General features: G+C 34.6%; 3 protein-coding genes across 3 annotated transcripts in view; all 3 read left to right on the plus strand.

Annotated features, from left to right (window-relative positions):
- The first annotated feature begins 302 nt into the window (after nt 1–302).
- Nucleotides 303–11,676, plus strand: LOC143230867 (uncharacterized). Its single transcript, XM_076465151.1, has 4 exons — nt 303–834; nt 2,150–2,247; nt 5,624–5,804; nt 9,246–11,676. Exons 1-4 carry the CDS (start codon nt 723–725, stop codon nt 9,335–9,337), a joined length of 483 nt encoding a protein of 160 aa, XP_076321266.1. The 5' UTR covers nt 303–722; the 3' UTR covers nt 9,338–11,676.
- On the plus strand, nt 9,293–12,025 carry LOC143230806 (uncharacterized). The gene has a single exon (XM_076464974.1). The coding sequence runs from the start codon at nt 9,438–9,440 to the stop codon at nt 10,257–10,259; it is 822 nt and encodes a 273-aa protein (XP_076321089.1). The 5' UTR covers nt 9,293–9,437; the 3' UTR covers nt 10,260–12,025.
- LOC143233681 (uncharacterized) overlaps nt 10,336–25,325 on the plus strand; it is a 46,640-nt gene continuing 31,650 nt past the window's right edge. The window contains exon 1 of the mRNA XM_076470178.1: nt 10,336–11,246. Within this exon, the coding sequence (XP_076326293.1) occupies nt 10,336–11,246 (911 nt within the window). The remainder of the gene's footprint in view (nt 11,247–25,325) is intronic.

Genomic DNA, 25,325 nt, shown 5'->3' on the forward strand with positions numbered 1-25,325 from the left:
TAGTAAACAAACAAAAGACCTACAGCAATACATGTACATACTTAGAGAGGTTCATTCTGTTTATAAGTTTTTCAGTTCATACTCCCATCTTCAAAATATTTCTTTCAATTAGTAGACAGAGGAAATTTTGTTTTCTATCTCAAATAAAGAAAAAGAAGTAACATTTTTGTTCTCAATAATTTTTTTTCTCTCAAATTTAACGTTTGGCACATACGAAGACTGATGAACCAATGGTGACAACGATGTAAAATTTTAGAAAATTTCAATAAAAAAATCATGTAATATTCTCTTGAAAACGGGCATGTTGATAAACACGCAAAAATATTTGTACGATTAACTTTCAGGAGAGATAGAGCGCGAGAGATGGATATTGACTGTTATATATGTATATTTTTGCCTATTTTATTAGCTACTTTGAGTATATTAAAATAAACTGTTTTATCTCATAAAGGTTTTGATTAATAGATATGCCTTTCAAATTCGTGCATATCGTAATGAACGTTAAAGCTTCATTGAAACTTCGATTCTTGAAAGATGGCACGAAATAACAAATACCTAATGAAATAGCATTAGGAAGTTTGACTTTTTGAGATACTGTTTGTTTGAAAACTTTGGTGAGAGAAAGTATATTAAAAACTAAAAAGTTTTTCTTCACATGTATTTTAGCAGTAGTAATTGGAAGCTTCAGGTAAATTAATAAAGAATGAGACATTGACGATAACATGGAAGTTTTGAAAATTCCGATTGTGAAAACCGAACCCATTTCTGACGAGGAGAATGCTTTGTTGGGAGTCAAGATTTTGAGAAATGAAACTAGAAAAACGTCATACAATTGTACGTTCTACGGTAGATAGTTTAAATCCTTTATAATGAATTTATATTTTAATATTTGTAACGTAGAACAAATGAGTACAATATATTACTTACGATGTATTGATTGACATTTCAGCCATATTATCATCATTTGTATTACCTTTACTAATACTATGAAACTGTGTCACAAAACAAATGATTGATAGTTTTTATGGTAACACAGACCTGTTGTAATTGTTATGTTTGTTCTGTAGTTTTTGATTTACTGTTTTGCAGTATAATGTTGTATAAGACATTTTGTAACATGTTATTTGTCTATTATGAGAATTGTTTCTGGTGAGTAACAATAAACTATTTCATTAAGTGAAGGTTTAAACATGATTAAGTAAGTGGTAGAATGTGTTGAATTAACCAAAACCATGGAATAATAATGAAACACTTAAAGTTATTTTGAGTGTGTACATGATTTACGTAAATAGATATAGTTCTTGTGTGTTCTTCAATCTTGACGACTGTATGTACAAACCACATCACACAATATCACAGTAAGTAGTATATCACATTACATGATAAAGTAAAAAATGTCAAGACAAATTTGATTCTAATTCAAAGAATGTATTTTTGGAATATTTTAGATACAGCCAATTAAATTCTGAGAGTTATGATACTTTTAATATATGGCACACTTTAAGTATTGTTGCACTTGGTTTATTTTTTAATGAAAACTAAATCATAGAAGAGGAAATATTTTGATGAAGAGAATAAAACTACTGGACTTGACATGAACAATGTGCATATTTGAAGCAAGCCTGTTGTACAAAGCTAGATATTTTAAACATAAAGAAAATTAAAAGATGCAGCTAGTATTGTTTTACAATTATTTAATAATTATGATAGACTAGTAAATAAATAACTGTTATTTTATTCACATTTATAATAGGTGAGAGGTAGAAATAATTTTAATGGAGGTAAGTAAATATTATTTTAAAATTTAGTGTGTAAACATACATACATGGACATACTAGAAATTTCAAATATTATTCACCCAGATATCACAAATGTTTAACTGGTTTGCTTTTTATTCTATCCAATTACGAGAGGACCAGTGATATATTGAAACCCTGTATTATATTGGGAATAGCATACCTATAAGTGATATTAGACTAATTAACATTAACAGCTGTACCTGTAGGAAGAGTAAGGATGGACTGATGGAACCAGAATAGTGTTAAAGAAAATTTATTTTCATTTTTAGTGTTTTATAGTATATAATGTTACATAGAAGTCATGTTAACATTTTCTGTTATAGAGAAAATATTTATTTTACTCTCTCTAGTGATTAGAGAAGCTGTTTTCCCAGAAGGATCTTCAGTTAAAGTTATTGATTTTAAAATAAAAAAAGAAAAGTGTGATGAAGTACCAAAAGAAACTGAGGTAATTTATATATATAAAAAAAATCTTATATTAGTGGAAATAAATACAGTGATATTTTTGAGAGAAAACTTATGGAACATTTTAACAAGGGTGAATACTGTTTTCAAAACTGTAAATTTAATGTGTATTTTGAACATTTCTGGTATTTTAATGTTTGTGATATTCAGATAACACTGAATTTTTACTTGTTACATATTGATTTTTCAGTTTTATGTTAAAATAAATTTTCCCAATACAATTTCCACCACTTGTTTATTTTATAATACATTAAATCTGTTTCTGAATTTTATTGTATGCTGATAGTTATTGTATTGTTTGCTTTTATTACAAAGGCTTACTTTGTAATAATCATATATATTATGTGTACCTAACATTCATATATTGCTCCTGACCTCACACTGTAACAGCTGCCTTAACATCTTTTAGACATTTTTTTGCTCATCGGTTATCTACTTTTGTGATACTATAATTATTGTTATTACATGTACAAAAAGATGGAAAATTTAATTTCAGTTTTGAATTCTGATGTCTGTGTTGTTTTTGTCCATCACACATGTTGTTGCAAAGTATGTGAACACTGGACTGATATCCTTTATTTGGTTGTTCTATAATTTGTGCTGTTAAATAACATATCATGGAATTAATATAGACTGCTGAAGGGTGACACAATAGCCAAAGAATGTTTAGGTACATCAAACAACTATATTACAAGGCAAGGTTATTCACGTTTAGCTTGTATGTGTTCACTATATTGTTACTGACCAATTTTGACAGATGCGAACCTTGAACAATCTTTGCCTATTTTATTTTTGGTATTAATTGTGTATTTTAGAGAATAATTCTTGCTATTCTTAATAAATAAATTATTATTAATACTTATATAACTGTAGCTCTGTTAGCTATGAAAATCAAATCATCTTAATTGACAATTGTGCTGGACAGTCACTACTATGAAAATCAAATGATCTTAATTGACAGTAGTGCTGGACAGTCAGTATTATGAAAATCAAATGATCTTAATTGACCGTAGTGCTAGACAGTCAGTACTATGAAAATCAAATGATCTTAATTGACAATGGTGCTGGGCAGTCAGTGGAATCTGAAATCACTTAATTGCCAGATTCACTTATTGGTTTCTCTGACATGAAATATAACTAATGGGAATAATGTAAAACAGCAATAATTGGAATAATTAATTATAATTGATTAAACTTAACAGTATTTAATTAATCAATAATGATAAGAAATTATAATATCAGTATTTGGAATTCTTCAATAACTGGAGTAATAAAAAACACAACACTTGATTAGTTGATTATATTTGTGACATTAATCTGTCTGATTGATTCTCATAAGTGATTTATTAAATCAATAAATTAATTGCTCAGCTTTAATTATTAGAACATATAATTAAGGAATATTGTTTCTATAAAACTTGAACCTGTGAATAAGTGATGGTTCTATACATAGGGCTGAGTTATTAGTAATATTTACCAATCAGTTAATCAATGAACACATTAACCCTCTTTCTACAGGAAGGTCAAAGGGTGCATGTCATTACTTTATGCAGAGTTACATTTCAGAATTTAAGTGAACTACTTTGTTATCCTTATACATAAATACACTTGACATGAAACATATTTAATAAATTAATTTTTAATATTATATATATTATTTTAATGCCTTAAGTTTAATAGGAAATATTTTAATAAATCTTCAGTTTCCATTTGTATGAAAATCATGACATTTGTTGTAATTAACACTCCTATCTGAAATATGGAGTTGAACTTAAATTATTTATTACAGTATAGATATTACTGAGGGAAAGCCTAATTTTTATAGTTTCAAGCTTATTAGTTTACAGAAACACAAACTAGTCAGACTGACTTGCACAGTATAGATATTACTGAGGGAAAGCCTAATTTTTATAGTTTCAAGCTTATTAGTTTACAGAAACACAAACTAGTCAGACTGACTTGCACAGTATAGATATTACTGAGGGAAAGCCTAATTTTTATAGTTTCAAGCTTATTAGTTTACAGAAACACAAACTAGTCAGACTGACTTGCCATTCCAACCTGTCAGATCCTCTCTTTTACTCTCTGATGTTTAAAATTATATAATTTATAACCAATAGAAAGACAAAGTTTTAATGTGTACTGATATATCAGTTGATAAGTTTGATGTATTACTTTGGTATATTAGTTGATATATTTAATATATTACTTTTGTATATTATTTTGTTTTCCTTGAAGAGAATTGTCAGTTTCATCTTCCGTTTCAAAGTTTCTCTTGCAGTGTTCAGATCAAGAAAGTTAAGAGAAATATTTTAAGGCTTTTATGTCATAATTAGAAAGACAGTTATATTTTAATTGTTATGGGACATTGTTTTCTCTGTATGTGCTGTTAGTTTGTGTTCTTAGGTGCATAATTTAATTAAATATAAGTTACTTAGTGTTCTAGTAACATTAGAATAAAAAAATAAACTCAGATTTGATTTGTAACTGACAGCAAAAACAAGGTAAAATAATGTGTACTATACTTATTTTTCACACATATATTTGTATTTATTTATTATTATAAAGTAAATAATATCTAAAAATTAAAATTTACTAGGTTAGATAAGGTTAAAATACCACAAAATAGATTGGAATAGAAAATTTTGGTACCATGACCACGGGATATATTCTTGCAGAGTTTACAATTTAAAACACACCAGCTACTGACATTACTTGTGTTTGTTACATAAATCAGTTTTCTTGTAAAGATATTTGTTTATTTTAATAAAGAAACATAACAGATATGATTCCAAAACAAAAATAACAGTTATAAGTAATGTTTTGTTTGTGGTGTTACTGTTCTATATTGACAACATTAATTGTTGGTTTTGTTGTTGTTCTAGAACATGTATGTCAAAGTTGAAACTGAACCAAGTGGTGATTCAATAAATGATGACATTATTAACAACATTAGTTATTATTGATTGTTGTTGTTGACAACATTAGTTATTATTGATTGTTGTTGTTGTTAACATCAGTTATTATTGATTGTCGTTGTTGTTAACATCAGTTATTATTGATTGTTGTTGTTGTTAACATCAGTTATTATTGATTGTCGTTGTTGGTAACATCAGTTATTATTGATTGTTGTTGTTGACAACATTAGTTATTATTGATTGTTGTTGTTGACAACATTAGTTATTATTGATTGTCGTTGTTGTTAACATCAGTTATTATTGATTGTTGTTGTTTACAACATTAGTTATTATTGATTGTCGTTGTTGACAACATCAGTTATTATTGATTGTCATTGTTGACAACATTAGTTATTATTGATTGTTGTTATTAACATTAGTTATTATTGATTGTTGTTCTAGAACACAGTTGTCAAAGTCAAAACTGAACCAAGTGGTGATTCAACAAAGGATAACATTATTTCCAAGTTCAGTGAGAGTGATGATGAAACTGTTGATTGTTCACAACATGATGTTATGAGTTTGAAAAGTGAACCAAAAGAGGAGTTTCAACAAATTAACTCTGAATTAGAAGGTTTATCAGGTGAGTGTAACATTCAATAACTATATTCATTAACCATATTGTGATAGACATACTAGTATAAAAGTGCTACTGCTACACTGTGCAAAATGCTTCTTATAATATACAGTTCTTGTAGGAAATAATAATAATAAAATAGTAATAAGTTTGTACATAATAAAATAGTAATAAGTTTGTACATAATAAAATAGTAATAAGTTTGTACATAATAAAATAGTAATAAGTTTGTACATAATAAAATAGTAATAAGTTTGTACATAATAAAATAGTGATAAGTTTGTACATAATAAAATAGTGATAAGTTTGTACACTTAGTTGAATTGTGTAAGTAAATCGTGTTACAACTAGTTTAACACTTTGTATGGAAACTCTGATGGACACTTTGGATGTCCTACATAAAGATGGGATTAAAGTGTTTATGTTATCACACTGACAAAAGTTCATCAGTTTATGTAAACAAATAGTAGTTAGGTATTTCAACTCAATTTACAGAATATTCAATGCATATTTTGTGGCATGTGCATGTTGGAAAGCATGGACAAAAGATGAGCAAAACTGATACCTGCTAGTGAAATATTACTTCTCGTAGATGTAGTATTCTACATTACAGGGTTTTCCTACAGAACTGATAGTTGGGGCACACTAACCAATAGTTCACAGAGTACCAGACTACAGTATGGGATTTGTTGTCTATTTAATCTCTAACTGACTTAATTGTGAAGAAAAAGATTAATAATGAAATGTATATAATGATCTTTTATCGCACAAACAAATTAATATCACAGTTTAACAAAACAAGAGCAGTTCATCTGTGTTGGACTATCAAGAGAGAGAGACAGGTAGTGAATTATCTCTCACCAGTCCATTGTATACCATCTGTAAGATAATCTACAGGATTGTAATGTTCAAGTTCAAACTAAAATAAAACTACTATACTGGAACTCTTAAAACAAAGTTAAAGCTCTCATGAAATATGAAATTAAGAATGTTACCAATATGTCATGTAAGTTACATTATGTATTCAATGTCAAAAATAAGTTAGTCTTCTGCTAAAGTGTATGTTTTAAAAGTTTAGCAGAATTTGTCTAGCAAAGGAGAACTTGTCTTATAATACTAGAAAATAAAAACGTAATCCACATTTACACATGAAGTATTCCTCTGTGTGTGAACTCTGTCCATTTACACATAAAGTGTTCCTCTGTGTGTGAACTCTGTCCATTTACACATAAAGTATTCCTCTGTGTGTGAACTCTGTCCATTTACACATAGTGTTCCTCTGTGTGTGAACTCTGTCCATTTACACATGAAGTATTCCTCTGTGTGTGAACTCTGTCCATTTACACATAAAGTATTCCTCTGTGTGTGAACTCTGTCCATTTACACATAGTGTTCCTGTGTGTGTGAACTCTGTCCATTTACACATAAAGTATTCCTCTGTGTGTGAACTCTGTCCATTTACACATAAAGTATTCCTCTGTGTGTGAACTCTGTCCATTTACACATAAAGTATTCCTCTGTGTGTGAACTCTGTCCGTTTACACATAAAGTATTCCTCTGTGTGTGAACTCTGTCCATTTACACATGAAGTATTCCTCTGTGTGTGAACTTAATCCACATTTACACATGAAGTATTCCTCTGTGTGAGAACTCAGTCCATTTACACATAAAGTATTCCTCTGTGTGTGAACTCTGTCCATTTACACATAAAGTATTCCTCTGTATGTGTCCATTTGTGCTTCAATGCTGGCTGGTTAAGCACTCACCCATTCTCTGACATGCAGACTGAAATGGCAGCTTTCTATGTGGGGAGTTGCAAGTTATTCTTCCTGTAAGAAAATATACTTAGTTGCCAATCAGTATATAGCAATGTATACAGAGCTAGCAGGAAGTAAGTTTATCCATGTTAATCTAACCACCTTTCTACATCAAAGCTAAATTAAAAACACTGTGATGTTTCAACACATTCACACATTATGTAACAGAGTAGAAAACATATGATAGTGCCTTGTAAATTGCAAGACTTTTTTCCCTTTATCTTTAATATTCCATGGTTTCATTTAATTTCATGGAACACACTATGTTATTATCATGTTTTATACTGAACACGTTTGTGCACGTTTACGAGTGTTATGTATTACAGTTTATCCTAAATTAGTTTCCAGTTCAGTATGTTATGTATTACAATTTCAAATAGAGTGATACTGAGTTAAATGATTATTTAAATTCAGAAGTTAAATAACATTGATATATATTCAATTTGTGATAGTTGCCAACAAGATTGACACAATTTTGGTTTCTTTTTTAATGTAAATATATTTTAATATATAAACATAACACAATTTACACTTATGGTGACTATAAATAATATTTATGTACAAGAGTTTTACAAACTTGCAAACAGTATTGAGCCCTCTATCTGTTCTGGAACTTGTTGATGATTCATAATGAGTAAATTAATCTTGAGTTGATATAGATGTAATTCACTTAACAAGGATCTAGCCTTGAGTTGATATAGATGTAATTCACTTAACAAGGATCTAGCCACCTCTGGACTCTTCTTTTGGCAGCCACATGGTGACATTATGTCATGTTTTTGTAAAAGTACTTATGTCACATGTGAACCTGCTGAAGTTAAATGGTTTGTAATGTCTGAAATCATTAAATATTTTTGGTCAAATATCTGCAGTTCTCAATTAATAAGCATTATAACAATCACAGTTACAGCTTCTGAGGTTTACAGTAAACCAACTAGCAAATTAGTGATATATAATGTCTCCTGCCGCTTCTTGTTGGCTTCATTTATTATAGGAGTGGGGGGAATTTCTAGAGAGTTGAGTCTGTACAACAATATAGATGATACACTAGTGTTTACATACGCACTCAAAAATCTTCAGCAATTTCAGTAAATTGGTGGGAATTTTACAGTATAAATTTAACACTAAGTTGTGAACATTTCAAAATATGAACTTAACTAAAGCAAACAGCAATATTAAAACAAATATATAATAGCAAATCTGTCACAGCAGTTTCTCTTCCTAGTTATTAAGAATCTATGTTTCATCTTCTAATTACTCATTCTGTATTTCTGTTCTACTAACTAACCATATTCATGTTTAAACTACTGTAAAAACCCATACAGAAAACATATGTTGTTGTAGCCATTGTTTGTTTAAGAACATGTGTACCATCCAAGCAAGTCTAATTTGCAATAGACATTTTGTGAAAGAAACTCTTCATTTAATGGTTATAACAAAATAACTGTACCATTCATTTTAGATTTGTCTTGGTTTCAGTTGTGTGTATGTAGTTTCAAAGTTATGTTGGATAATGTTTTAAATTAACTGCCGATTAAAGTTTAATTAAAATTATTAGTTAATAGATTTGCATATATGTGTGTATTGGTATTAATTCTTTTGTTTCCTTAAATTTATCTTTTGATTCTAGATACAAAGACCTACTTGAACATCTATCCTGAGAGCAGTTTCTTTTTTTTCAAAGTCAAACGTTTCCAAATCACTGAATCCAAGTGGTGTTAATACAGCTGCTAAAACTGTGTACAGGATAAATAACCGAAAAAGACGTAAAGTTTTCCTTACTGAAGCAAAATCAAACAGTAACGTTGTGTGTGACAAAAAAATGGAAAAAAATCATTATATGAAAATACACATTGATAAGAAACAACACAATTGTGGAGTGTGTGGAAAAGAGTTTGTAACACAGGGTAACTTAAACATACATCTGAGGATACACACTGGAGAGAAACCATACAGCTGTGTAGTGTGTAATAAAGGATTTCGAAGCAATAGTCAGTTAAAACAACATGAGAGAGTACACACTGAGCAGAAACCATACACTTGTGTAGTTTGTGATAAAAAATTTAGATGTAAGAGTGCAGTTAAAGAACATGGGAAGGTGCACACTGGAGAGAAACCTTATAATTGTGCAATGTGTAGTAAAAGGTTTCGAAGCAATAGTCAGCTTAAAAGACATGAGAAGACACACTCTGGTGAGAAACCATTTGATTGTGTTGTGTGTGGAAAAAAATTTTTAACAAATACCTATCTAGAAGAACATGAAAAGATACACACTGGAGAGAAACCATACACTTGTGTTACATGTAACAAAACATTTCGAAACAATAGTCAGTTAAACCAACATGAGAGAATACATACTGGTGAGAAACCATACACTTGTGCAGTTTGTAATAAAAAATTTAGGAGTAGAAGTCAACTTAATACACATGAGAAGGTTCACACTGGAGAGAAACCTTACAGTTGCTTAGAGTGTGGAAAAAAATTTGTATCAAGTACTTGTTTGCAAGATCATGTCAGGATACACACTGGAGAGAAACCTTACACTTGTGTAGTGTGTAATAAAGGATTTCGAAGCACTAGTCAGATAAAGAACCATGAGAGTGTACATACTGGTGTGAAACCTTTACAGTTGTGTAGTTTGTGATAAAAAATTTAGAAGTAAAAGTCAACTTAATGGACATGAGAAGGTGCACACTGGAGAGAAACCGTACAATTGTTTAATGTGTGATAAAGAATTTGGGAGTAATAGTGAACTTAAAGTACATGAGAGAAAACACACTGGGGAGAAACCTTACAGTTGTTTAGAGTGTGGTAAAGAATATGGAATTAGTAGTCAACTTAAAACCCATCAAAGAATTCATACTGGAGAGAAACCATTTAGTTGTATAGAATGTGGGAAAACATTTGGAAGAAATAGTTATCTTAAAATTCACCAAAGGATACACACTGGAGAGAAACCATACAGTTGTGTAGAATGTGGCAAGAAATTTGGAGGTAGTGATAAACTTAAAGCACATAAAAGGATACACACTGGTGAGAAACCATACAGCTGTTTAGTGTGTCATAAAGAATTTACAAGAAGTAATGATGTTAAAATACATCAGAGGACACATACTGGTGAGAAACCATACAGCTGTATAGTTTGTGGCAAAGAATATACAAGTAGTAGTCAACTTAAAATACATAAGAGAACACATACTGGTGAAAAACCGTACAGTTGTGTAGTGTGTGGCAAACAGTTTCGAAGCAGTTGCCATCTAAAAACTCATGAAGCAATACACACTGGAAAACGACCACACAGTTGTGTGGTATGTGGTAAAGAATTCAGAAGGAACTGTGATCTTAAAGTTCATCAAAGGATACACACAGGAGAGAAACCGTATAGTTGTTTAGTGTGTGGTAAAGAATTTATATGTAACAATAAACTTAAAACGCATCAGAGAGTTCACAGTGGAGAAAAACCATACAGTTGTGTAGAATGTGGTAAAAAATTTGGAAGAAGTAGTAATCTTAAAACACACCTAATGATACACACTGGGGAGAAACCATTCAGTTGTATAGAATGTGGCAAGAAGTTTGTAAGTAATGTTAAACTCAGAACACATCAGAGGGTACATAAGGGGGAGAAACTGTAGATTTATGTGCATGATGTTCAAAAAGTCGGAAACCAGAAACACTTCAACAAGTTGCACAGAATGTGTTGGACATGGTGTAATTCATACGTGTTTGGTTTAAGAGCAGGATTAGCTGAACTTTATCATATTTTTATTGTGCCATAATGAGTTGTATATTGAAATTAATAAATGCTGTGAACCACTCAGGATTCCAGAGTTTGTGGACTGTGAGTATTTGGAAAAAAAAAAAAGTGTTATTTGAGATAACGTGATAATACAGGTGTTTGGGAGATTGTTTATGGTAAGAATGTGTACATACCTATTGCCTTAAAATATATAAAAATGTACACAGATGACTAAAAATGTAAATGTCTGAAATCAAGAAGTGGTGACCTGTTTTGTAAAATACAGTTTTGAGAAAACAATAATAATAAACATAAAATACAAGATGATTTCATGAGTGATTATCAAATGATGGTATAATGCCCAGTATGGTATCAGTATCACCATAGTATAATCCATATAAATTACAACCGGTCATATCTCTATTAATGTTTTGTTCTTTGTTTGTTTTTCGTTTTAAATGTTGTGGCAAGCTTTGTTAATTGAGATATATTAAAATAACTCTAAATCTTGAAGTCTCCAGAGGGACTCATGTGTTGACTATCCTTGGCTCAGAACTAAAAGATGCTGGGCCTGCTCGTGTAGCAGGTGTTGAGCAATGTTCTGTTTATTCATAATGTAGATGAACAACATTTTGTATAATAAAGAATATTGTACTGAGAACTTACTAAAAGAGCATCAGTAGGTCAACAGTCAAAAGATATAGTGGTATATTGTGCAACCAAAACAATCTGTGTGTTGTTACCAGGAGCAATAATTTAGCAATTTTTCATTTTCTGTAGCTCAGACTTTGATAATTCAAACCAACACACATTTTCAGTGGATTTGTTCCACTGAACTTTTATTTCACAAACCAAATTTAAAAACAATTCACTAAGAAATACACAAGACTTAAAATCTCTGATTTTGATGGTAATCTTCATCTGTTTTCACACCAAATGTATAGAAACTTTATTTATAGAAAAGCAACTTCTGTGGATTTGATAGATCTTTACAACCTACAATTATTTGTCAATTTTGGTCTAAATATAAGTCACGCGTGTGAACTTGTTAAACAAAAATCACTGAATTTTGAACCAAGTGTTAGTGCTTGTGTACTAGAAAACTATAGATTTACATTTTGTTACTACATCTTTATGTAAAAATAAAAGTGGACTGTTTTTACTTTTTGTTAATCTGATTAAAGAGAGCTGATTCAGAGCATCAAAACTTGGATGAAAAGACATACAGATACATAAGTATTGGTTAGGCCAAGCAAACTAGATTAGTAGTTTCTAGCTCAAGTTCTCAAATGAGTCATAAGGGTTAATGGTTATTATTCACTGACAACTCTTAAGCATACATTTTATGAAATTTTGCCAAGTAAAAATCCTTTAACATCGTGTGATATTAGCTCATGCAATGAAGCAACTAAATAATGATATTTGATATGGCTGTATATAGTGCAAGGATTGGTGACAAGAAACTATTCATCTGGATTCTGTGTTGTTACTATAAATACTGTTTTGTAAATGAAAATTACTACCACATATTTTGAAGAATATGATTGGTTCTATAGAGTATAGGCCTGTTCTGAATAATGAGGTTGCAGTCCTAAAGCTAATATTGGTTGCTGTCGAGTGTTACTATATAATTTAATGTGGTTTGTTGGTGTGTGTGTGTGTGTGTGCATTTTCTAAAATTCATGATGTGTGACCAGAAACATCTTTGGTGTGAAAAATATGCAGCAAAAAAAGAATTGTGCATGTGACTTAAAAGAATGAAATCAAAATTGATGGTCAAAGTGTTAGCTTCACCTACAGCATTTACAATAATTTTACTTTAATTATCTAGACTGTGTTTTTGTTTTACTTGCCATCTTGTCTTAAGTTCAACATCAATGTGGCCTGGCTAACTAATGAATATGTGCTGTATAATTATTATCAATGCTTTTGATAGTTAGGGCACTTAAAAGGATATGTAGCAGTTCATTTCTGAAATGGCATGTGACAGAACAATGAATCAGCTGATCTCGATTTTCCTAGCATAGGTATAAATGCGTTTTAGCACAATTTTGAATCCCATTTCATCATTTGACATAATACAAAAAGAATTTTTCTTTACTTGGTATGAGTTGAAGTTTAAAACTCATGATATTAGACAAAAAATTGTTCTGCAAAAAAGATATATAAAGTTAGATGACCAATCACTATGTTTCAGTCTTACCATTCTCACCATTATTCAAATCAAGATATATAAAGTTAGATGACCAATCACTATGTTTCAGTCTTACCATTCTCACCATTATTCAAATCAAGATATATAAAGTTAGATGACCAATCACTATGTTTCAGTCTTACCATTCTCACCATTATTCAAATCAAGATTATAAAACTACCTATTGTATCTCTTATGTACATGGACAATGTTTAATAAATTCTCTTAAATTCACTATTATAGTTCAATAAAGTGTCTTTGTAGGCCTTGTAAAGGTTGTGAATCAATGAAATTTCTTTATCATTTTGGTGTACATCTACTTGAGAGAGAAGAGCAGTGGTTCCCAACCTTTTTCAGCTTGTTACCCAATTTAACATGCCACATTGAGCATGTTACCCCTTCACAAAATGTTTTCAACATTGATATACATGGCAAAATTAAACTAGAGATATATTACACTTTATTTATTTACAATTTATTTATATAATTTATTTACACTGAATTACACTTTTAATTATTGTATTTGATCATTGTGCATTTCTAATGAATATTGCCAAAGATGTCAAGAACATCAGTGGGATGGATGGAGTTGCATACTTGAAGCTAGTTTAGGAATTCTTGGCTTTGTGGTTGAAAGTGCCAGCCTGGCATCGTTTGCAACATTCAAGCGAGTCCTCTTTTTTTTGTTTTCATCCCCAGCACGGTTGAGAACCCCTTCTCGCACAGATACGTTGTTGAGAATGATACCAACAACTTCAAGGCTTTCTTGGACAGAGTTGGCGAGTCAGCTAGTTGTGAAATCCAAAAGGAATCTGCATTTTGGTTTTGGAATTTGACTTTCAAGGCTTCATTTGCTCGCATTGTGATCCACTCCTCCTTTGCAGGGAAATCATCATCATGAATGGCCTCATCAGGTACAGAAGAGGGATGAATGATCCACTGAAGACTGGCTGTTTTTAGGTCACTCTCTGGAAAGTAGTGCTGCATGCTTGTTTCAAGCCCCTTCAAATGGTCGCTCATTTCTTTGTTGGTGGTCTGTAAAAGTGATCCAGTATCATAACTATTCTCCTCAACAAACTGGTCTAGGGTGGGAAACTGAGCGATCACTCCTTTCTCCAAGCGTCGAATCCAGAGTCTCAGTTTTCCCAGAAATGCAGTCACAGTGTTATGGGCATCAATGACAATCGTGTTTTGGCCCTGGAGTTGCAGATTATCACTGTTCAGCTCCGCAAATATGTCAGCCAAGTAACAAAGTCGAGCAAGTCACTCCTTATCAGTGAACTTGGTAGCAAAAGGAGATTCTTCTTGTTTCAGAAATTCCTGAAGAGCCGTTCGGAGCTCAATGACTCGACGTACAACCTTGCCTCGTGACAACCAGCGAACATCGGTGTGGTAGAGCAGAACTTGATACTGCTCTCCCATTTCCTTGCACAGCTCCTGAATATGCGCGAATTCACATCCCTGGTCTTGATGAAATTGACGATTTTCAACACATCTTCAAACACTAACTTCAGATTACCAGGCAGGCTTTTTGATCCAAGAGAGTACCGATGAATGATGCAATGATCTACAAAAATTTCTGGATTCACAACTTGTATGAGGCCCCGTAATCCATGATTACAACCCATCATCGACGGAGACCTAGAATAAAAAAAGAAAAACTATTATAGATTGCGTCAGTTAGTCATTCTTACTTATCTTTTGCGTTATAATTATATGGTTTTAATTTAATTTAATTTATTTTGGTACTTTAGTATTTCAGTACGACAGGCACGATACTTTTTTTGTGAATTATGTATAAAATATTAGCTACACTACAGCTACTTGTACAATAAATAAAACTATATGACTATATGTCATGTAATTCATTGTATTTATACTAATCTAGACTTTATATAAACATCTCTCCCTACCTGTTGAACGCTGTTCCAATCCAATCCATTCGTGGTAAAGAAACTGTTGATGATATTGAAGATATCTTCTCCCCTTCGTGGTTGTCAGCATATCTTCGCATAATAGGAACTCTTCTTTGATCTTGTCCTGGTGGACGTAACGAACGAACCCAAGGAGAACAGCACAACTGGCTACGTCACACGATTCATCAAATTCCAAGGAGAATTTGCTATATGAGCTTTCCTTGATCTCTGTTGTAACCTGGGACAGAATATCTGATGCCATGTCATCGACTCGTCGGTGGATTGTGTTGTTTGATAGAGATATGACACTCAGTTTCTTCGCTTGATCCTCCCCACATACCTTGCTTACCATCTCGTATGCACAAGGCATAATCAGATTCTCTGCAATGGTGTGGCATTTTTGTTGTTCGGCAACTTTATATGCAACAAAGTAAGATGCTTCGACCGCAGCTTGAAGCTTTTGGGCTTGAATTCCCAGATGAACCGAACTGGATATTCTTCAGTGCTACAGCCCGGCGCTGAAAATAAGCCTGATCCTCATTTTGAAGATTTGGATGGCACTTCTGGAGGTGAGCTGAGAGTTTTGATGGCTTGAGGCTTTCATTTGTCAACACTTTGTGACATACTACACATTGTGGCCGATCCTCTCCACCAGAAGGTAACTTCACAAAGCCATAGCGAAGAAAGGCGTCAGAGTAGGTGCGCTTTTTAGACATTTTATTGTTTAATCTGCAGAAAAAGATAAACTGCATAAAAAAGTGTGAACAATGTGAACTTATTATTTATTTTTTCATGACATTCTAGATAGCATTAAAAGAGCTTATTCAGCATAGGAATGATGTAATAGTAGGTAAATACTAACTATACTGTACAGGGCAGTACACAAACATACCAGGTTTTGTCTACCTCAGCTGATGCTCACATAGAAACTGACAGTGTGGAATAGAGGCAACCTCAGGCAGTGAGTGACGCGTACTGGACACGTCGATGAGTCATCAGGGTTACTGAGTGACTTGTGTTCTGAAGCATACTTGTCAAAATACTTTTAGGTTACCACACACATAGATACATATTTTTTCTTTTATACTACTGTATATTAGTTTTTGATGTTTATTGTTATTTGGTTTAACTTTATTACATACTTAAAATAGGTTTAATTTACAACTTTACATACTAAGACTAAGTTAACATTAATCCTAATACCAGCTACCTCAATGTTTTCTTGATTTTCAGAATTTTAACTTTTTTTCTGTCACCCCTCCATTACCCCGATAAATTGTTAAATTACCCCTAGGGGTAATTTACCCCAGTTTGGGAACCACTGGAGTAGAGAATGAAGTAACAAGTTCACAGGTCCAGAGATATCTTCATCCTTTTTTGTTTTTATCCCATCAGGCTTCACATTCTTTGCCTTTACATGAAGGTATGATTATTTGGATCTAAATATTAATTACAACATATAAAATTTGATGGGTCCTCTATCTATCGTTGGAGGTAGACGATTTATATCAAGTCCACTGACCTTCAGTTCTTTGTCAAAAGAATGGAGTTACTCTTCATTTCTTAGTTTTAGATATTCTTAATATGGGATCTTTCTGTTTCTTTATTATTATTATGTCGAACTTCTCAAGCCAAATTCTGAGCTCATTGATTTTGTTCTCAGTTTTCTGGCATCAGCAAAAGTTTGTCCTTGTATGACATCAGTTATGTCTGACTGGACAACTTGTTTACTAAGGCTAGTGCTCCTTTATTCAGAAATGATGTAGCCAAATGAAACAAGTTACTCAAAACATCTCCTAATCAGTGTTCTCATTGCCATTGACTATCAGCATTATGAAGTAAAGTATTTCTCACTTTATAGTCATAATGTGCTTCATAGATGGCTGGTTCTTGGTAGTAGGAACTCTCATGATTGGGAAAATGAAGTGTCATGATGAATCTTCCTTGTTCAAATGAGTTACATCAACCAGTGTTGTTCTTTATAATGAGCTCTATAGTCTGAAAGTTTTATTCATAAATGGGTCTGTATCTGGGATATTTAAATGTTTCAGTGATCATGTCTGTTATCTTTATCTCCAACTTAAGTATTTTGTATCTGTAGTACATATGTATCATTAACAATACTAGGTTACACAATATCTGAGTAGGCATAGAACAAATAAAATCCAGAAAGAATATTAACAGTATATGTTGCTATAGTGGAATCTGTTGTTGTGTGAATATTATTAACTCCAAGTACAACTGGTAGTGTTGGATCAAATGTTATAAAGGCTCCATTATTTACGTTTATGTTTACTTTCTGAATGAATGAATCATAAGTAAGTTTAAGTTCATTCTCAGACTTAAGGAAAGTATTTTCTACTTGGTTTAAATTAAACCTTCATGTTCTTTGTAATGAACTGATCTAATATAATATATTATGGTAGCAGATTAAGAGTCTTACAAGTATGATATCAAACCTGTACTATCAGGCATGTTATGTCAGTTATGTGATTTGACCAAAGCTGCTTCCCGTGAACCTTCATGGTTGATAAGTCTCAGAAGATGTGTGATATAGTTTGTCAGAGTATTATTTGCAAAATAATTCATGGAACAATTACTAGGTTACATCACATACAACAAACAAATATCCATGTTAAATAACGAGAAATATAGTTATACATACCATCTTATGACAGCAGGTGATTTAAATCTGTTAGAAGGACCAACTATTAAATTTATTAGGATGCCCTTTCCATTTTACAAAATACTGTTTTTGCCATTTCCTTGTACACATAATATTACTTCTACAGCTTAGACACCATCAGAAGATATTATAAGCCTTGTAAAATGCCCCTCGGTGTGGATTCCTGTACGTCGTGAGGGGACCTCCCAGGGAAGGTTTTGTTCTATCTGGTTACCTTCTCTAGGATCTAAACATCCACCCACGTGTTAGCCGTGCGTGACGACCCATGAAGGGGAGGAGAGGATCATGGTGGTTGAGGGGTCCAACCCTAACACACCACTTTGGCCTCGAATTCCTGTAGACGGGCGGCCTTTGGATGGGCCCCCTTGTGTCAATCAGCTGGTTCACTTGGGCTAGGGTCAACCAAGTACCAGTGTTGGAAGTTCTCAACGGGTGTTGTGGACATTGTGCCTGATGCTGGTGTTTGGGTATAGTACTCACGAAACCCTGGCGTTGCTGCATTGTCCTTGCATGACTTTGTAGTGCGTCCCCTTGTAGGGCTGCATGGTGGGTGGGGTCAGTGGGTACCGAAACTTTTTCCTTTTCCTATGGATCCTCCAAAAAATTTAAATAAAATTGTAAAAAACAGTCAATGGGTAGGCGACCACGCGTTGAATAAACAGCAATCTTCAACATCAGTAACACATGTACCTCATTTTCTTATATTACATTCTCTTTTGGAAAAACCTTTAGGGCAAATGTCCCCTTTTTTTATTCAAAAGGGACTAGAGAGACTTGCTGGCTCTCCAAAGTCAGTAAAGAAACTTTGATCTGGTGACATATTGGTTGAAACATCCACATCCCAACACAGTGAACTAAGAGGAGAATGTGAATTCAAAGGCAATTGGGGATATACCTATTGAGGTTACACCCCGTGCTACCTTGAATTCTTCACGAGGAGTTATTAAGGCAGGTTATCTCATTTGCAGGGTTCGGCCATACATACCAAACCCTCTTCGATGTTTCCAATGTCAGAGATTCGGCCACTCAAAGACATCCTGTCGTGGTTCCCTGACATGTGCTCGTTGTGGAGGCAAGAACCACGATGCCTATGACTGTGACATGAACCCACATTGCGTAAAGTGCAATGGTTCTCACCCCTCTTAATTTCATTCTTGCCCAAAATGGTTGGAGGAAAAAGAGGTGCAGCGTTTGAAAACGACACATAACGTTAGTTATCCTGAGGCTCGGAAATTGCTGTCCACAACTCCATCTCGGACATATGCTGCTGCACTTCATTCCACAACTACAGTGGGAGTGCAGACAGATCTCTGTACCTCCAAGAGAATCGTTTTCAAAACAAATGGAAAGCCTTTTGACCTCCGTGGTTAATAAGGTTGATGAATCGACTTCCACACCCATCTCTGTTCCTCCCATACCTTCCAACAAACCTCAAGATCAACGTCCTTCAGTTTCAAATACAGGCATTTCTTCTGATACATCTTTTTCTCCCACCACAAGAAACAAAACAATTATTCGTTCGCGTACTCAGTCACTGGATTCCCCTTCCAATAACAAAAACCTGCCCACCCGACCCAGAGCAGGATCCATGGAGGTTGATATACCTCCTCCGACTAAAGACAGTAAAGAAAAAAGACGTGGTCGTAAACCGAAGGGCTCTCCAGCCACTTCACCTACCCATTCTTAAAAATGGCCACCTTGATACAATGGAACTGTCGAGGTTTACGTTCTAATCTGGATGATATCAAAACGCTGATTGCTTCCTACCATCCTGTATGTCTTTCTTTACAAGAAACAGTTCTCAAAACTGCTGATACTGTCTCCATTCGGCAGTTTTCTCTGTACAGAAATGACAGGTTGTGTGATGGTCGAGTACATGGAGGGGTGGCATGTGCCCACCCTGTCTTTGTCACTAAACACATCCTTGGAGGCTGTAGCCATCCGTGTTTCCTTGGGTCATACCATCACTGTTTGTTCTCTGTACCTGTACCCTGGAGAGACATATGATCAATCAGATCTTGATGCTCTCGATGAACAGTTGCCATCTCCATTTCTAATCCTAGGGGAGTTTAATGGACATCATCCCCTCTGGGGAAGTGCTATTATTGATGGGAGGGCCGATCTGTTGAGCGGATGCTCTCTGATCACAATCTTTCTCTTTTCAATACTGGTTCTTCCACTTACTTTCATGCACCTAGTCAGTCCTTTACCGCTATTGATCTCTCAGTTTGCTCCCCTTCATTATTCTCCCATTTTTCATGGAGGGTTGACAGTAATCCACTAGGCAGTGATCATTTTCCGATCCTTTTGAGAGAGACTGGCCGTGGTCGATGCCACCCTACCCGCGTGCCCCGGTGGAAGCTGGATCAGGCAGACTGGTCCACTTTCACTGCTCTCGCAGAACTTTATCCTGCCATCGTAAATCAGCCATCAATAGACGACTGTGTAGCAGCGGTAACTGACTGTATTACACATGCAGCTGCTCAGTGTATTCTTAAAACCTCGACACGTTTTCCACGATATCCTCGTCCGTGGTGGAATCCTGCTTGCCACTTAGCACGGAAGGCTCAAAAGCGGGCCTGGGATACTTTTCGTAGATATCCCACACTTTCAAACCAGGTTGCTTTCCAACGGGCCGTACACATGCTAGGTGGGTAAGACGTCAAAGCCAGAAGGAATCTTGGATTAAGTTCACAACCAGCATATCTTCTACCACCAGTTCCAAGATCATATGGGACAGGATTCGAAAGGTTAATGGGCACTACAATTCTGTCCCCCCTCTCGATCTTACTCTCTGATGGTCAGGAGGTGACTGATGTTCGGAACATCGCTAACACTCTAGGTGAAAGCTTTTGCCGGGTATCTAGCACTTCTGCTTGTACCTCCACCTTCCTGGCCATCAAGTCTCGGGCAGAGCGATCACCTCTTTCCTTTCGCACTGACTGTTTCTTTGACTATAATTATCCCTTTATCCTGGTGGAACTAAAAAATGGGCCTTCATCGGTCTGCCAGTACGTCTGTTGGACCTGATTATATTCATTATGACATGCTGCGCCATCTATCTCCTGCTTCTCTTGATGTCCTTCTGATTGTTTTCAACCGGATCTGGCAGGAGAATGTTTTTCTGATGCCTGGCGCCAGGCTATTATTTTACCTTTTCTAAGCCAGGGAAAGATCCCAAGATTCCTTCAAACTACCGTCCAATTGCTTTGACGAGCTGTCTCTGTAAGACATTAGAAAGGATGGTTAATGCTCGTCTTGTTTGGTTCCTTGAATCAAACAACCTCCTCTCGCCCACCCAGTGTGGGTTCCGTCGACCGCACTCCACCACAGACCACCTAATTCGACCTGAAACGTCAATCAGAGAAGCCTTTCTCAAACGCCAACATCTTGTATCAATATTCTTTGACATTGAGAAGGCTTATGACACAACATGGAGGTATGGCGTTTTGCGAGACCTCCATATATATGGGTTACGTGGCCATTTACCCATGTTTATTAAAAAATTTTTAATGGACAGGAGATTCCAAGTTCGTGTGGGTTCGACACCTTCCCGTTCTTTTGTACAGGAACTTGGAGTCCCTCAAGGCTGTGTATTGAGTGTTATACTCTTCAGTATAAAGATAAATGCCATCACTGAACAACTCCCTCTCACTGTTGCGAATGGGCTGTATGTCGACGACTTTCACATCTCATGTCAGTCGTCAAACATGAAATATATTGAGCGGCAACTACAAACTGCTCTCAATCGTGTACGGAAGTGGACTCTGGCGAACGGCTTTAATTTCTCTCTCTCTAAAACCGTATGCATGCACTTTTGCCGTCGACGGGGTATTGACCCTGATCCTGAACTTCATATTGGTGAAATTTTGCTGCCAGTGGTCCCGGAGACCAAGTTCTTGGGGCTTATCTTTGATCGTAAACTGACCTTTATACCACACTTAAAGCAGCTTCGGGTCAAATGCTCAAGAGCACTGAACATCCTCCGTGTTCTCTCTTCTACCAGTTGGGGGGCAGATCGCTGTTCAATGTTAAAGATATATCGTGCTCTTATTAGATCGAAACTCGATTATGGATCAATGGTCTATGGCTCTGCCAGACCCTCGGCCTTAAAGATGCTGGACCCCATTCATCACCAAGGAATTCGACTCTGCACTGGGGCTTTCCGTACCTCTCCAGTTCAAAGTATATACATTGAATCTCATGAACCTTCTCTACACCTTCGCCGTTTGCAACTATCTTTACAATATACTTCGAAACTTCATTCCTTACCAAAGCATCCCACCTGGAAATGTGTTTTCCTTCCTCGGTGGGCAGTACTTTTTCAGAACAGACGATCTGTCACTGCTCCGTTTGGCCTTCGCATCCGGGCGCAATTGGATGAATTGGGTCTGTCCTGGGATAACATTGCAGATTCCACAGGTCGGCCCACCCCACCATGGCTTATTACAGCCCCCAAATGTGACCTTTCTTTCAGTCACCTAAAAAAGGCAGATACTCCAGATTAGAAGTACCGTATTTTATTCAATGAATATCTGTCAAACAATCATTCAGTTCCCATTTATACAGATGGTTCCAAATCAGGTAATTCAGTGGGCTCTGCTATGGTTTGCTATGGGTCAGTAGTTGCGCGTAGAATCCCTTCTACAGCTTCTGTGATCACTGCTGAACTATATGCCATATCTCTTGCCCTGGATCATATTGCAGCTGAGCAGTACTCCAACTGCACTATTTATACTGATTCGCTTAGTTCTATACTTGCCTTGGAATCGCTACACGTTAGCTCACATCCTATTCTCGCTGATATTCGAAACCGACTGGCCCATTTCACATTAGCAGCTACTTCAATCCAGTTTTTCTGGATACCAGGCCATGTTGGTATTCGCGGGAACGAGCTTGCAGACATGGCAGCTAAATATGTCTGCTTCAGCACCATCACTCCTATGCCTATTCCGTACATGGACTATGGTGTTGTCTTCAAGGCTCGGCTCCGTGCCAGCTGGCAGTCCACTTGGAGTGAGCAAAGCGACAACAAACTTTTTCAAATCAAACCCAAAATTGGACTTTGGCCATCTAGCTTCCGTAAAGTTCGGAAGGAGGAAGTTGTTCTCACTAGGCTACGCATTGGTCACAGTTTTTTAACTCATCATTTTCTTTTATCTGGAACTGATGCACCAATGTGTAGTTTGTGTATTAAAGAAGTGAATGTCTTGTTCCTTGAGATGCTGTTGAAAGAGATGATTAGTAAACTCTGTCCCAGCATCAGTTAGAAGTTTACAAAGTTTATGATCCTATTTTCAAATTTGTATAAAAGATTTTAGAAGTATTGCACTTTTCTTATATTTGAGTGAAACAACCCACGCATATTTAGAAAACATGTTAATACACGTCAGTGCATACTTCAACTAATTGTTATATTGATTATTGACTTGAATATCCACCAAATTAGCTTGCCATTGTTCATCAACCCCTGAAACGATAACTCGGGTTCTCAAAAACTTATATTTTGCTGGTTTGTATAGAGTGTATGTATCCTGTTGACTTAACCAGTCTGTGGGATATACAATACTGTTTAGTGTAGGCATTATTATTTAATTTATTTTGCGAGTAATATTTCATGATTGTTTAGTTTTTCATAACAAGAAAGTTAAAGGCAACAGTTATGACAAGTTTGGTTGGAGTTGTATGTTGTATTTGCAATTCATCAGTATCAAAGCTTGTGAAAGTTCTAGATGCTTCAGCCATAAACATATAAATAGTGGCAATTAAGCAAATGGGAGAAGAGTAAAAGTAAAGTCAAGTGAAAGAAAAGTTTAGTCAGAGAAAAGTTAGAAAATGTGAAGTTACCCATCATGAGAGTGAATAGCCTTAATGGTTGATATTTTAAAGAGAGATTAACAGCTTGATAAAAATAGGAATAATAAGTTACCTTGTCAAAGGGAGTTCTAAACTAACTGAACCCAGCTGTGTGGACTTTGATTGGAAGTTCAGAATAGAACTGTTGTAACCGAAAAGGAAGCATAGGTAAATTATTCACTGATACTATGTGATAAAAACAGGAAAAAGCAATTTGGCTTGTCAACTGGATTCTGAGCAATTGAATTGAGCTAAGTGGACTTTTAAGAAAAAAAAAAAAGAACCGTGTAGTGTTTAAGACACGACTGTGATCTCTATAGTTTAAAGAGCTTTTTGTACATGTTTTTAATATATTATTTTCAAACAAGTGGAGTACATGCTGCCATTTTATTGTTCAACTTTATTGCCAACAAGTCACAAACACCCACTGTTGAAAAATCCTTAGAACACACCCATATATGCATATTTAAAAGTTCTGTTACAATCTTTAATCTGATTTAGAGTTTCAAGTTTATTTAGCACTTTTGTAGATCTAAATAAAGGTTGTACTCTGCCAAAACTAGCAAGTCTGTCCATAACACCTTTTTATTCCAGTCTGTCCATAACACCTTTTTATTCCAGTCTGTCCATAACACCTTTTTATTCCAGTCTGTCCATAACACCTTTTTATTCCAGTCTGTCCATAACACCTTTTTATTCCAGTCTGTCCATAACACCTTTTTATTCCAGTCTGTCCATAACACCTTTTTATTCCAGTCTGTCCATAACACCATCAGTTTCTGTACTTTTGATCAAACTTCAGTCTCTTGACCAAACTTAAAGATCAAAGTAAAGGTTTTTTTTAAACTACTATGTTACCAAATATTCCATTCTTGTTAAGTCTTCTTGACACTATAGGTCTGGACACTTGTCATCTGGTACATGGTTGTTTATCTCATACTTGATATTAGTTGCAGTCTTCCATCTGTTGAAAAGGCTGCATAAACAAAGAGAGGTAACATCATTGTCATTGAGTTTAGGTGTTCTGTCTCTTCTTTTTCAATTTTCAAATTTGTCTGCCTCAGTCTCACGATCTAGGGAGGTACTTGACAGTGTTTGGGTAACATTTCAACTCTGCAGCAGTTTGTTGGAAAATTCAACCAGAATCATGTAAAGATACATTTTAAATAACTGGTGGGCATACTGAACTAACATTGGAAAAAAACAACTTATGTAATAAATTGATTGACCATGTGAAGTAGAAACTTAAATTAGTAATTTAAAATATGATTAAAAAAGAAAAGTAAAATAAAGTTTAATCCTTTAATTTTGTTTTCATT

Source organism: Tachypleus tridentatus, chromosome 1 (genome assembly GCF_004210375.1).
Source record: "Tachypleus tridentatus isolate NWPU-2018 chromosome 1, ASM421037v1, whole genome shotgun sequence".
NCBI classification, from domain to species: Eukaryota; Metazoa; Arthropoda; class Merostomata; order Xiphosura; family Limulidae; genus Tachypleus; species Tachypleus tridentatus.